At 43.5% G+C, this 14,566-nt stretch overlaps 1 protein-coding gene across 1 annotated transcript in view; it reads left to right on the top strand.

Annotated features, from left to right (window-relative positions):
* Positions 1–14,566, top strand: part of SEMA5A (semaphorin 5A) — a 293,519-nt gene that overhangs the window by 147,994 nt on the left and 130,959 nt on the right. Inside the window, exons 7-8 of the mRNA XM_065873940.1 lie at positions 8,092–8,377; positions 13,297–13,432. Coding sequence (XP_065730012.1) covers positions 8,092–8,377; positions 13,297–13,432 — 422 coding nt within the window. The remainder of the gene's footprint in view (positions 1–8,091; positions 8,378–13,296; positions 13,433–14,566) is intronic.

Genomic DNA, 14,566 nt, shown 5'->3' with positions numbered 1-14,566 from the left:
TATAACCACTCACGAAAATGTTTTGATGTTCATTGTCTAGACATCATAGCTGTTTCCTGGTGACAGTCCTGGATCACTCCTGACACCTGGCATGATCAACATTACTCCTTTTCCCTCTCAAAAGATTTCCAGTTTGGAGCGTAAATCATATCGTCATCCTGTTTATAAGATACTCAGTGCTCTGTGTTTCAGTAAATTTGTCTCCATATTATTGTATTAAACTTCCTGTTTTCCCTCAGTCAATGGCCTCTCACATTTTTCGTTCACTGCTGAACATTGGATGGTATAATCTCTGTGTTTTTGTCTTCTGTCTTGCCCTGGCCCTGATCAGCTCAGGAGACAAAGACCAAGCCATCATACGAGTTTACTTATTCTGACTGCACAACGTTGTAGCCCAGTATTTTCTTTCAATTAAATCTTGCGTGTTTTCCTCTTAGTCTTTAAAAATATTTTACAGGCATTAAAATATCTCTAAGATCTTTGAATTAAAGTTAATATTCCAATTTAAAAACTCCTTAAGTTTTACAATTCAGCAGGTTAAATGATTAATTCCTGAAAGAAGAGAACCTATACATTTAAAATATAATCAAGAAAAAATAAACATGGTCAATGGAAACTTGCAGCTTTGAAAATGTTCAGAAATACATAGTCATGACATTACTTATAACTAATTGAGCCCTGGACTGTGTGATTTAGTCGAATCTTACAGGAGATTGGAAAGGCTGCCAGGGGCTTGATGCTTGGAATGGAGTGAGCCAGCAGGATAGAGAAGGATGTCTCTGGCCCTGTGAGCTAGAACAGGTGGACCAATAGCCAGTTAATGGAGCTCCTGTTGACACTGAGAGAGGGAGAATGCTTGGTGAGAGTTTGGGTTCCTAGGGTACAAGCTGATGTACAGGTGGCAGCTCTCATTTAGGAAGAGACAGCAACGTGTCCCTGTGGTACAAGTTGCTCCTACTTGAACCAGCAAATCTATATAAGTAACACACTTTCAACAGATTATGGTCCCCTGAAGAAGGAAGGAATCATGTTTGCCATGTTTTTCGTCCTCCTGAGATGATTTAGCAATGGCTTTCTTTCTGCCGGGGCCTCGGTGAGTGAAGGACCTGGGGCTCCAAAGCTCATGTTACTATGTCAGTGATCACTAAGGACAGGCTTGGACCACATCCCACTCCCACCTTCACCTGACACTGCCACCACACACACGGAAATTTGGGTCATAAGCTTGTCTTTAAAACTCTTCAGTGTCTCTCCAGTGGCCCTTGAATTCCAGATTCCTCTCCGTGGATCGCTGGCCTGGCCCAGCCTTCTGCCGCCTGTCCTATTGATTCCTTCTGTGCCAACACTAGCTTCCTTCCATTCCTGGCCACCCGTAGGGTCTTCTCTCCGGCTGCTCTCTCTCCTGCTCTTGACCTGGAGCCCCATCCGAACCTGGCATCTGCCCTTTCCCTGCTCCCCTCCTTTCTGATTCTCGAATTCACCTCGCTGCCCTGGCCCCCATGGTCTTCTCACTGTGATGGCTCATTGATCTGTGTCTTGTTTGTTGCCTTACAATGGCCTTGAGGGCATGGGTTGTGGAATACCTGGGGCCCAGGACAGTAGGACAGCCCCACAGTGGGTGGTAAGGAAGTACCTGGTGATATAGGTGCTCTGGCTGGCATGCAAGGCTCCACCTCTACCACAGACCTTCCACCATGTTTGGTTCCAGATCTTCTGAAAGGAACACAGACCCTAATTTGATATACAGAATTCGAATCTAATAAGTTAACTTGTTAAGTAAATACTGATGGTATGTTTACCAACATATGCATTTGTATTCATTTATATATTTTTGTATATGTTTATTATTAATTTATGTATTTATTATTTATATGATAGTTTATATATATAAATAAATAGTGAGCTATATTTTGATGATTAGCGACCAAGTGGTACGCATTTGGCATGCATTGCCTTTGACTTTTCACAATGATACTACATATTGGGTGTTGTTATCACCATTCTAAAAGGAGGAAACTGAGAATGTAGGTTGTTAAGTAATTTGACTAAGTTCATACAGCCAGTAGGTGGAAGTATTGAGCCATATATACATATACCTCAATCCTATACATATGTATGCCACACACAATAAACATACACACACAAACATGTATATCTATCCATCTATCTATATCTATTTATCTATCTATCTATCTATATATCTAATCTTTTCCTAGAAATCTTAAGGAAAGGATTTTAGTATATCAATGGCTTTTAAACCACTTTTTACTTAATTTAGTTTTGGTTTAATTATCCCCTCTTAATAAATCTCTAGATAAAATTAGCTTTACTTTGGAACCCTCTGCAGCACATGTTCATGTAGCTGTGACAAGGGAAACTGTTTACAATAAAGAGAGTATCTGAAATCTAGGAATATGCACAGAAATGGTTTTCGTTGTAACCGACATCAACAAATTAGGGAACTGAAAACCTCTGGCTCACTGTGTGTCACGTCTAAATATTGTTTCCATTAACTCCTTTCTTTTTTGTGGAATCGCTTGCTATTTTAAAAACTCAGCCTGGCTTTATTTATGTTTCCCAAATTCTGATCACCTTTAATATATACATGTTTGATTACTCATTATCATTATGTGAAGTTCTACTAAATAGAAATTATTAAAAAGGAAATCAAAAGGAAATCATGAGGGCTTCCCTGGTGGCGCAGTTGTTGAGAGTCCACCTGCCGATGCAGGGGACACGGGTTCGTGCCCCGGTCTGGGAAGATCCCACATGCCGTGGAGAGGCTGGGCCCATGAGCCATGGCCGCTGAGCCTGTGCGTCCGGAGCCTGTGCTCCGCAACGGGAGAGGCCACAACAGTGAGAGGCCCGCGTACCGCAAAAAAAAAAAAAAATAATAAATCATGAAATAAAAATTATAACCATCATTTATTGCGAGGCTACTTTGTACCAGTCTCTTTAATCCTTAGGTCGAATTGTTGCAGGATAAAGGAACATTCCAGATGTCAGTGGTCCAGCTCAGGGTTTCAAGCTGGGATGGGCGGGGTCCAACCCATACAGGCTCCACCCCACCATTTTCTAGTCTGCCTTTGACAGGTGTATCACAAGGTGGCCTTTGATTGCAAAATAATTTTGATAGATTTTGATGCTAGTAAGATTTTTATAGAGTTGGAAAATTGGAATTCCTTTCCTTTTAATGTCCATTTTCATCAATTTAGACAAATATTTCTATATCAAGAGCCTCTCAGTGATCTAGTCAGTCATCAGATTGGACCATTGAACCTGGTGCCCCTCCAGACAGATGCAGTAGGCATTGGAATAGACAGAAGACAGAGGGTAAGGATCCATCAGGATGTTCAGTGTTTGGTTTTACATGGCCAGAATCTTCTCAGAGATGTTGATACTTTTGCTCTTCTCATTGTTCATTTATATTGTGTTTCCCTACTCAGTACTCCCATCCGCGTGGTCACTATTATGTAAGTCAATGTGCCAAATAAAAGTCCTCATATCATAACACAGTTCTTCTTAAAACCTGACATATTTTGTAGAATACTCTGTAGTCCGTAACGCAATATGTTTAAAAACATGAGGAAAAAACAGCTTTTCCATGCATATATTTGTAATAAGCTGACACATACTCATGTCTGTTTTTATTCTGAATTAGCAGCACCTTCTATTCATGTGTAGCTCTAATAATAATACTGAATAAAGGAGCTCTTTCATGCACTCACATTCATTGTAGACAAGGAGGCCATTGACTGATTTATGGCTCGTTCATTTCACTCAGGAGTGACAGATGCTAGCTTATGGTGAATTGCATTTTAACAAGAGACAGAACTTCAACAATGGAATGGAAACAATATGCATCTTATTATCCTGCCTGGTGAGATTCAAACATCCCCTACCTCCAGATTTAGATCTATAAAGGCAAGAGCTACTTGGCTGTCTATTTAACAATGATTTCTGCTTTTCTTCTATCTTTGGAAAAGGAATAGGATGCTGGCTGAGTTTCCAAAGTCTCGGGAGCCTCCTGATGTGACAGCAGGTCACCCAGTCAGGGCCCATCATCTGCCTGCAGGACCACTGTGGGGCCGCAGGATGTGTTTCCAAATGTAGTTTAGCTCCCCAACTAAAATGACCTGTAATATGTGGTGAGTTAGAGAAACACATACACTACGTACCAGGCACAAATTCTTCCCTTGTTTTCCCAGCAGGAAAAAATGTAGTTGAGCATTTCTATCTAAAAGGCTCTTTGTCACCCTATCATAAAATGGGTTTGCAGTGGTTTGGAGAGACATTGGAGGTTCTCCGTGGAAAGAGGAAGCCGTGGGCTAATCTGCTTGGCATGATTCAGTACTCCTCCCATATGAGATATCTGGGTGAAATTGTTCAGTGGCCGGACAGTGAAAATGACGAACACAGAGAGAGGCTCTCATGGTCCCTGGAGGGCACTCCCGGGCTCTGGTGGGCATCATTGGAAACGTTATCTCTGGAGTTGGGGCAAACGCTTCCCAGCAATATTCTTGTTTAATAAGCCTTTGGATTGTTGGCTTCTTCTTCCTGCTCTTCTTTCTGTGGCATCCTTGATGTCTCTAATAGCTCCAGAGTAAACATTCATCCGGGCATCTGTCTTCCCCTCTGGTCTGTTCCCAAGCCCTCCTCACCTTGGTTCTGAGTAAATCCACTCACCACTTTGGTTTCTAAAGCATTGCCCAGAATTCCAAGTCCTGTTCTTGAATGTTGTTGTTAATGTAACTGATTGTTCTCTTGCAGTCCATTATTTTCTTCAGTGTAGTATAAGGGTACGTGTGTAGGCTGTGAGGTCAGACGGTCTGGATTTGGGACATAACCCAACCACCATTGCTGGTTGTGTGAACTTGGACAGGTTCCTTAACTTCCAGGATTTAGTGTCTTCATCTATGAAATGGGAGGAGTCACACAGTATCTCCCTCTATAAGTCCTGTGCATTTACTGAGCTTATGAAGGGGGAGCACCCAGCTCAGAGCCTCACGCAAGAGTTTCGCACTCGACAGGGTTTTTAAACTATAGGCCAGCCTTGAGCTGGAAGAAACCAAGGCAGATCTTTTTACTTTTTCAGCTCCTCGACTTCCTACTCAAGACTTCCTAGGTACTGTTTACTATGTGGTTTGCATGCTGTTTGTCCCCAAGTTAATAGCAGAAGTAGGTAGTCATGAGGGTGTTTGATAAACCTTGTGGACTCTGCCTCATACCTCGTCCACATGTGCTGGGACCTGTAGCTAGACACGCCTGTCCTGCATCTTCTTTCTTCATTTTAGATAAGGTTTGTTGTTGTTGATGATGGTGGTTTTTTGTTTGTTTTCAGTACAAGGACCAAACTGCAGTCTGGTTATAAGAGCCTGGCTGCAGAACCTGCTCTGATATGATTTAGCCTTCTCTTCAGAATTAGACATACATGTGAATATTAGCTTCAGAAACTAAATACAGTTTTGTAATTGTTTCACACCTTTGCTTTTGGGATCTGCTTCAGTGAGTAATTCTCTTTGTGAGACTCACAGTGAACACAGGTTCAAAAATCCCCCAATATTTTGCTTTACTTTCCAAAAACACAAGCCGGAGATGTGTAACCTCCTGTTTTTGTGAGCGTCTTTCCAGGATATTAAAGCGTACTGTACAGTAAATATTTCTAACTTCCATCTCATACCTGTTAATGCAATCCAGGGTGTCTTGGTTATTTTTTTTAATATCCATTTCAAGTTAAAGCTAGTGATCAGACACTATGTTTGACAGTTTATAAATTAAAATCAGTTCTTATGAAATCCTCTATTACCTAATGTACTTATCATGACTTAAGAACAATATCATGGGCTGAAGAGAAAAGTACATGACATATACAATGGAGAATATTTGTTACATTTTTAGAATGTGAAGTTGAATTAAATTGAAGCATTTTGTGATGACAGCAAATATTGATTGAAATTCAGTTGTATTTGACTGAAAACTGGCTGTAGCCTTTCTGAACAGAATAGCAGGGTACTCAGTGCCACCTTCCTGTCAGCCTCTGAATCATTGTCTGCATTTCAGGTGAGCCTGTGGTGGGTGTTCCTCTTAACATTAATGGGTCATTTTGTAGCCAAACATATTTTTAGTTGTCCCGCCAATAGCATGTCTGTTGGTACAGTCTGATTGAATCTGGAATAATACAAGGCCAGTTGAATTGTCCTACAGAACTAATTGTCCCCGAAATATGTCCTTGTGGATATAGCTGTTGTGTATATCTTTCCATTAATTTTGAATGCCAAAGGATATTGTCCTATTATCCTAATTGCACCATAAATTAAGACATTTGCTAATGGAGTGGAAAGCTCTTAGCAATAGAGAGAAGAGTAAGAATCAAACCTGGTTATTAAAGATCAGTATTAAGGCACACCTGTATCTGAAAGGGTATCATCCTTATTATCAATAGACTCAAACAGGAAGTTGTGAAGATAACACTTCCAATGCTATGAATGGAATTCAGTTGACAATCTATAATAAATTCCTGAATGCCTAATGAGAGTGGTGATTAAGTAAAAGTTTGCCGTAATTTTTTTTCATTTTTAAGTTCCTAATTTTAATCTAATCATGAGGTCAGAAAGCTTCCAGACAATGACTCCATCTCAGTACACGTCCCTCCTTTAAATGGATGCCCCAGAAACCCAGAAATAGGAAGATAAGAATTGATCATCACATTTACATGGTCACCATAGTAACAGGAATTGCTAAAGCTGATTCGGGACACTAACCTTATAGTTTCAGTTTTCACAAGTGGAAAACATTTTTAAAGTCCTTACTAAAAGCACATAACTTATGTCAAAGTCATGCTCGTGTATACAAGTAAAATCAAAGAATTTTGGTGTCTTCTACACAAACATGATACCAGACTCCTATATTCTGAATCACATTTCATGTTTTAATCTCATTTCCTCCCACTGTTTCTTTTTCTTTTCACATTCACATAACCTTTATTATAGTATATTGAAATAATTGTTCTATTTTATTGTTATAGTTGCTAGTCTCTCACTGTGTCTAATTTATTTTTCCTTTTTTTTTAATATAATAGTGTTTATTTATTTTTACTTGTTGACAGTTTGCTTTATTTATTTATTTATGGCTGTGTTGGGTCTTCGTTTCTGTGCGAGGGCTTTCTCTAGTTGAGGCAAGCGGGGGTCACTCTTCATCACGGTGCACGGGCCTCTCACTGTCGCGGCCTCTCTTGTTGCGGACCACAGGCTCCAGACGCGCAGGCTCAGTGCTTGTGGCTCACGGGCCCAGTTGCTCCGCGGCATGTGGGATCTTCCCGGACTGGGGCTCGAACCCATGTCCCCTGCATTGGCAGGCGGATTCTCAACCACTGCGCCACCAGGGAAGCCCTATTTTTCCTTTTTTTAATCTTCTATTTATTTATTTTCTTTTAAACATAGCAGTGTGTACACGTCAATCCCAAACTCCAAATCTATCCCTCCCCCACTGGTAACCACAGGTTCATTCTCCAAGTCTGTGAGTCTGTTTCTGTTTTGTAAATCGGTTCATCTCCCACTGTTTCTGAAGATTATTAAGAGTATACCAGTGAAGTGCTATCTGTGCCCATTTTTGGTGGTGTTAATGTTATGTACCTAAGTGCTGCCTTAACTCAGGATGCTTATGTGTGACATTTGGAATCACGCTGGCAGTTCCCTGTCACTTAGAGCTCCTGTACTGAGTTCTACCCAGTGGCATAGACCACTAAGTTGCTCTTAGGGCTCCCTGTTTCTTCTATAAGAACCGTGGGTTTCCACAGAAAATCAGGTCTCCTTGGAAGAAATACAGAGCAGGCAAGACACAAAGGAGTAGCACATGGACGTTGAGACTTTTCTTCTTTCTTGTTTTTTTGTTTTACCTTTTTACTTTATATCGGAGCATAGTTGATTAACAATGTGTTAGTTTCAGGTGTACAGCAAAGTGATTCAGTTCTCCATATACATGTATCTATTCTTTTTCAAATTCCTTTCCCATTTAGGTTGTTACATAATATCCAGCAGAGTTTGCTGTGCTGTCCAGTAGGTTGAGACTTTTCTTCTTTCCTGTTGTTTCTAGAACCAAACTTCGTGTCATCTTATGACATCGGAAATTTCACCTACTTCTTTTTCCGCGAAAATGCTGTGGAGCATGACTGTGGGAAGACCGTGTTCTCCCGAGCTGCCCGCCTTTGCAAGAATGACATCGGGGGCCGGTTCCTGCTGGAGGACACGTGGACCACGTTCATGAAGGCCCGTCTCAACTGCTCCCGCCCTGGCGAGCTCCCTTTCTACTACAATGAGCTGCAGGGCACCTTCTTCCTGCCTGAGCTGGATCTGATCTACGGCATCTTTACCACCAATGTGTACGTAACTGGAAATCATTCCTTCCCTGCTTTTCTACTCCTTCTGAATGAGTCTACTGTTCTCTGACCTTTGAGGTTTACAAGTTGCTTTAAAAGTAATCTTTCTTCTTTTACTGGGCTAATAGCCAAAAGAAATTTTGAGTATGAATTAAATGTTACAAAAAGTGATGTGATTTCTGAGACTGGTATTAGGAAAATAAAGCTAATCAGAAAGTTTTGATCGATCCTTATGTCATGGTAGCATCAAATTATTCTCTGTAAGTTTTTCCTTCCCGATTTACCAATGTGCTCTGGGCACTTTTTGAAATGCTGGAATGTATTAGATGTCTTTTTTTTTTTTTCCTATACACAAGTCGTGTCACTGCATAATGAAAGCCGTGTTGTCTGGAGAGTTTGATCTTTGAGATAATGTAACTCTTACCTGGACCCCTGCTCATGTAGGAAAGGCACCTCCTCATTTTCCCATAGCTGCACTGTAAACTGTTGTTCTAGATGAGGGCTAACTTAGGCATTTCTAGAATGATGATTCTACTTTTTAAATATTTTTGTAAGAAATTACAGTATTTGATTTCTCGTGGGAAGGTTCTTCTGTTTGGACTAGGCAAAGCATATGAAGTTGCCTGTCTTTCATTCACTCTTTGTCTGGTGGAGTGTAGATTAACCCCATACTTAATGTCTGTTCTTAGCTGACTCCACAAGACCACACCCCACCCCCAGGAATCCCAGAGGCTCTGAGCTCCACTTTTCTCAGCATTGGCTGTGGGCATGATGACTCTGCAGTGTGGGTCCTGCTTTGCATCACCTTTGAAATCTCTTCTCTGGTGACCTAATGGTTTGGACGAAAGCCAAATATCTGTATCCAAAGTAAAGAATATGAATCAGGATGGGTTAAATGTGCCGATCCATGGGGTGGGACGACCAACCATCCGGGTTTGTCCTGGACTGTACAGCTTTTAGCACCGAGGACTGCCCTGCATCCTGGGAAACCTCTCGGTCCTGGGCGAACCAGGACAGTCGGTCACCCTGTGATGTTTCCTCAGCTTCCCCAGTCTTGCTAACTTACTTTTTCATCTCTTCTGCAATCAGAAGCTTGCCCATGAATTGCATTTCTGAAGAATCACTTTATCTGCATCTTACTTCCTTGTTCCTCTCCCCTCCCATTCTTCCTACAGCTGAGCTGAAGTGTCAACGTTCGCTTGATAATGACGTTTACTCGTGAAGGGTCTTCTTTGTGACATGAAGTCAGGAAAATTAGACTAAAATGGACGGTTCCCTCCCCGTCCCCAACCCCACTACGCCCATCTTTCCTGTAAATCTGGTTTTCAACCCCAGAGGTTATTTTCTCTCCTTGATAAGTTTCTTTTGAAAAAAATCAGTGTATAGTTTCTGAAGTTGATTTGCCTTCCGAAACCTTGTTTAAGAAGTAGTATAGGCTGCACGAGACGGATGTTCGCTTGCTCTGTTGACATCAGTTTTACACACAATGGGAGCTTGGCTTACTGAGCTGTTCATTCCCCTGGCTCCAGGCAAAAACGAGCAATTTAAAAAGTTATAAAATTACTGTGTCTGGGCCATTCCAAGAGGGTGGATAGTCAATTTGAATACTTGCAAAAATACCGTTTCAGACTATTCCAGATTAGTTGTTCAGTGCTGCAAATGCCCATCATGTTGGAGATCATCCTATATGGGGCATCTATACTAACAGAAATAGAATTGCTAGACCTCCCTTTCTCTCTTGAATACTTATTGTCACTAGGTCTTGGGAACAACTTTCTGATCTTTTCATCTCTAATCCCATAATATGTTCTGCCTGGGCTCCCTCTCCTGTCTCTGTCTGGCTCTTACCCTCTCAGGAGGTGACCGCATTCTTGGTAAGACTTGCTCCGTATTGAAAGAAAGTGACAGTTCGAGGTACCGGTTATGTCCTGTCTCTGAATTGATAACTAAAAATGCCCTGGCTAAGCTTTCTCGGGCTTTTGCTCGTAGGGTTGGTTTGTCCCTGTATATTCATCAATGTCCCTAGCACTGGGGAATGGGGATAAAGTTCACTCTTCCAGCCCATTCTGTCCCTAGGGCTGTGGGGTTTTCTCAACCCCTAGGGCATGAGTTGGGCTGCAAGAAGTGGTACACTCCTGCCACAGAATCTCTGAAGGTTTTGCTTGTTTTTTTCCTGGAAAGCTAAAAATGCTGGCTCTCAGATAATGTAGTAGTAGGAGTGGGGGAGGGCAAAACTTTTGATTTCTCTTCCCTCCTTAGGAGATGAAGAGCTAGGAGGAACTTCTCTACTTTTCTACCAGCGGCTTCCAGCAGTTTAAGGAAGGAAACTCTAAGTTCCCATATTGTTGGGCTCACCAAGGGCCGGGGGGCTACCTCCACTTTTACCTGCCTGGGCTCTAAACAAGTAAAGAAATAAAACAGAGCATTAGATGAAGGCCACGTTATCACCATGACTACTGATAGAGGCCAACTTGCGATATGTGACTGAAGGTCTGTTAGCCAAATGGGCTTATGACTACCGACCCCAGCTTTAAGCAGATGCAGCCCCAAGGTCACAGTAGTCTAGACCTGGGCTGGCCTCCCCTGCGTGCAGGGACAGGCAGGAGAAGGTGAGTAATGCACAGTTCTAGCAGGCAGGCCCATCCCAGGAAGAGCTGGGGAAAAGCTGGGGAGTCACTCATGTCCTCGCCCCCCACCCTTCTCAGATCACTGCAAGTTAAAGGGCAGAGGGAGACCAGGAAAATGAGTGTGTGTGTGTTGGCTGTGCACATGGCATGCATGTGCTGTACCGATGGGCCTCAGCTCACTGAGGGGCAAAAAGAAGTGTCCATCAACACCTGTCAGGGATGCTCAGGATGGCAGCCGCTGGGACATCCAGAGTGACACCAGAGACCCCGCCCAGCCCCCTTCAGAGTGAGTGAACGCAGCGAACTGAGAAATGGGATGCCAGCAGGGAGACGATAAGTTTCTTCCCTTCCCGGGAAGAAGCATAGCAATGGGGTCAAAGGCATGAACCCCCGGGCCCCATGTGAATCCTGCTTTACTCCCCCTCAGCCTGTGACTTGGGTTCAGTAACCTCCCTGTGCTTTGGTTCCTACATCTGTAAAATCAGGCTGGTCTCGGGGTCTAGAGGTTCCCTGTGATAAATAAGACGCTCCCTTTCAGGCACTTAGCAGAGGGCTCAGGGAGGTATGATTAACACTCCGCCCTCGGCTGTCACTGTGCCAGGGCCAAGGCGTGGTCCCCTGGTCCCCAGGTAGAACCCCTCCTGTGGGTCTGGCTGGCCGTTATTGCTCCAGCAGGGCTGTCTTCGACTTCTCGCTGAAGTCCAGTCACATGTCCAGAGGCTAATTCTTCCTTACACAATTTGACTTCTCATCTTCTTAAAAAAGAGTAAAATTAGCAATATGAATACGTTCATATTTATCGTTTATCAGTTTATTTGCCAGCAGTGAGGGGTACGCATCTTCCCACCAGACTCTCTTCTCTGTGCTGGAGCTTCCAGAGGGAACACGCACCCCTGCTGTCAAGGCTCTAACCTTCCATGGGGGTGTTTTTTGTTACCATCCACACAGAGCTGTCAACAAAGAATTCAAAAATTTCCCTTTTTGGTACCAACCCACCTGGGGTTTCAGTCCAACTCCCCCATTTAGTGGCTGGGTGATTTGGGGCAGGTGTCTTGACCTCACTGGGTCCCAATTTCCTAACAATGAATTTCCCCTACCTTATGAAGCTTAAATCAGTTGGAGTTTGTAAAGCCTTTAGAAGGTGTCTACCACCTATTCAGTGTTTTTCAGATGAACCAAGTTTAAGGTAGTTATTTCCATTTTGGAGTTTCTTGACTTTTTCTTTGATTCAGGGGGGAAAAAATGGATAAGTAGACATGTTATTGGCTAAAAGCATTAACACGAAATTTTAAAACCATAGCTGAGCTCACAATGCAGATTTATTTAACAACATAAAAGGTATTGCTGTTTCCACTTAGTAAAGGGCACGGGACTCTGAGAGCCTCTCATTTATAGCCGTCAATTCTGTACAGCTTGAATTCTAAATTAAGGCTTCAAGATGTCCTGTGTTAGTGCTGTGTCAAATGTTTCTCTCTGACCCTTTGAATTTAAAATTCTTTTTAAATTAAAAAAATATATATAGATAGATACATTATATATATATATATATATATATATATATATATATATATATATATATATATATATATGAAGGGTCTCTGACAGGCACTTTTTGCAAAATGCTTTTAGTTGGTATTTTTTTTAAAGGATAACATATAACCACAACTATCTGGGGCTTTTTTTCTTTTTTTTTTTTTTTTTTGCAGTACGCGGGCCTCCCACCACTGCGGCCTCTCCCGTTGCGGAGCACAGGCTCCGGACGCGCAGGCTCAGCGGCCATGGCTCGCGGGCCCAGCCGCTCCGCGGCACGTGGCATCTTCCCGGACCGGGGCACGAACCCGCGTCCCCTGCATCGGCAGGCGGACTCCCAACCGCTGCGCCACCAGGGAAGGCCTATCTGGGGCTTTTTAAAAAAGCAGCAGCAGCAGCTTGCCCCACTGCCAGCTAAAGTAAACAGATGAACAGGTGGGGAGAGCCCTGCCAGGCTGATGGGGACAAAAGCCTTTGTCACTCCCCATGTGGCTGGGTGAATTCATCTCATCTGGCAGGATTATGAGTGTCATAACTGCTAAATACCCTTGTTCCTAGAGTGAAGTGTTTGTTCCCCTATAAAGAAACCCCAGGGGGATACCATTCACTGCTTCAGCTTCATCCTTGGGGTGTTTAGGAGACTAATGGTGAGTCTTCCCCGAGAAGGTGCTTCCTTGGTACCCAGGGCCCGTGGGAGGGCCCTGGGACAGGGATCACAGCGGGACTCTCTGACCTGCCTTCTCCTTTCTCTTCCTCGGCTCCCAGGAACAGCATCGCTGCCTCCGCCGTGTGCGTCTTCAACCTCAGCGCCATCTCGCAGGCCTTTAACGGGCCCTTCAAGTACCAGGAGAGCTCTCGGTCCGCCTGGCTACCGTATCCCAACCCTAACCCCAACTTCCAGGTAATTCTGGGGACAAAGGGGCACTCTTCCCATCATCCCCCACATAGCATGCAGAGTCCTTGTGTAGACAGACTGGCTGGGGCGATTTAACCCCCCAGCGCGTGCACAGTACGGCTGTGAGCCACTGCCACCCAGCCCCTGGGGACAGCCCCACACTCGGCTTGTCTCATGTAAATAGACCGAGGCCTTTTGTCTACTGAGGCGCCTGACCGAAAAAGGGCCTTTTGTCAGCTGTGACGCCTGAGCCTGGACTGAAAAAGGCTAGCATAATGCAGCAGGTTGGGAATCCAAGCTTCAATTAGTACTAATGATGGTGGACTCTGTGTCCCTAGAAGCTCTGACTCCTAATGAATGACGCTGTAATGAGTGGGGTCCAGGACACAGAGCAGTGGAGATGCACAAACAGAATTTGAGCTCTAATTGGGAATGTGGTGAGATTTCCCGTTGGGGTGAATGGGATGTGATGGGGCAACTGTGAGGGAATAAAGAGCAGGTGGAGGCCATTCACGTACAAATCACAATATTGCCACATGTTCAAGCTGTAAGGGCCTCTGTACATCATCTCCTCCCGTATACCCATGTTCAGAAGAAGCTGAAACACAAAGAGATGAAGCCATCTACTCATGTTTGGCCAGTCAGCAAGTGTATTAGTCAGCTCGGGCTGCCGTAACAAAATACCACAGATAGCAAATTTATTTTCTTGCAATTCTGGAGGCTAGAAGTCCGTGATCAAGGTTCTGACCAATTCACTTTCTGACAAGAGCTCCCTTCCTAGCTTGTAGACGGCCACCTTCTCACTGTGTCCTCATGTGGCTTTTTTTCCTCAGTGAACATGGAGTGGCACTAATCCTATGAGATCAGGGGCCCACCGATATGACCTCAGTCACTTCCTTAGAGATTCCAACCCCAAATACAGACACCCTAAGGGTTAGGGTTTCAACATATGAATTTTGGGGAGACATTCATGCATAACAGCAGACTTCCTTTGAGGGCCTTTCTTCTGAGAAGAACTTTCATAGCATTGTCATCATCATCATCATGGGTGTAATTTTTAGAACCACCAAGTTCCAGACACTGGGCTCAGTGCTTCCCATGTATCTCGTCTCATTCTGGCAACTGTGCTATGATTGGTAA

This window comes from Phocoena phocoena, chromosome 3, assembly GCF_963924675.1.
Source record: "Phocoena phocoena chromosome 3, mPhoPho1.1, whole genome shotgun sequence".
Lineage (NCBI taxonomy): Eukaryota > Metazoa > Chordata > Mammalia > Artiodactyla > Phocoenidae > Phocoena > Phocoena phocoena.
This window is presented reverse-complemented; position numbering and strand designations above follow the sequence as displayed.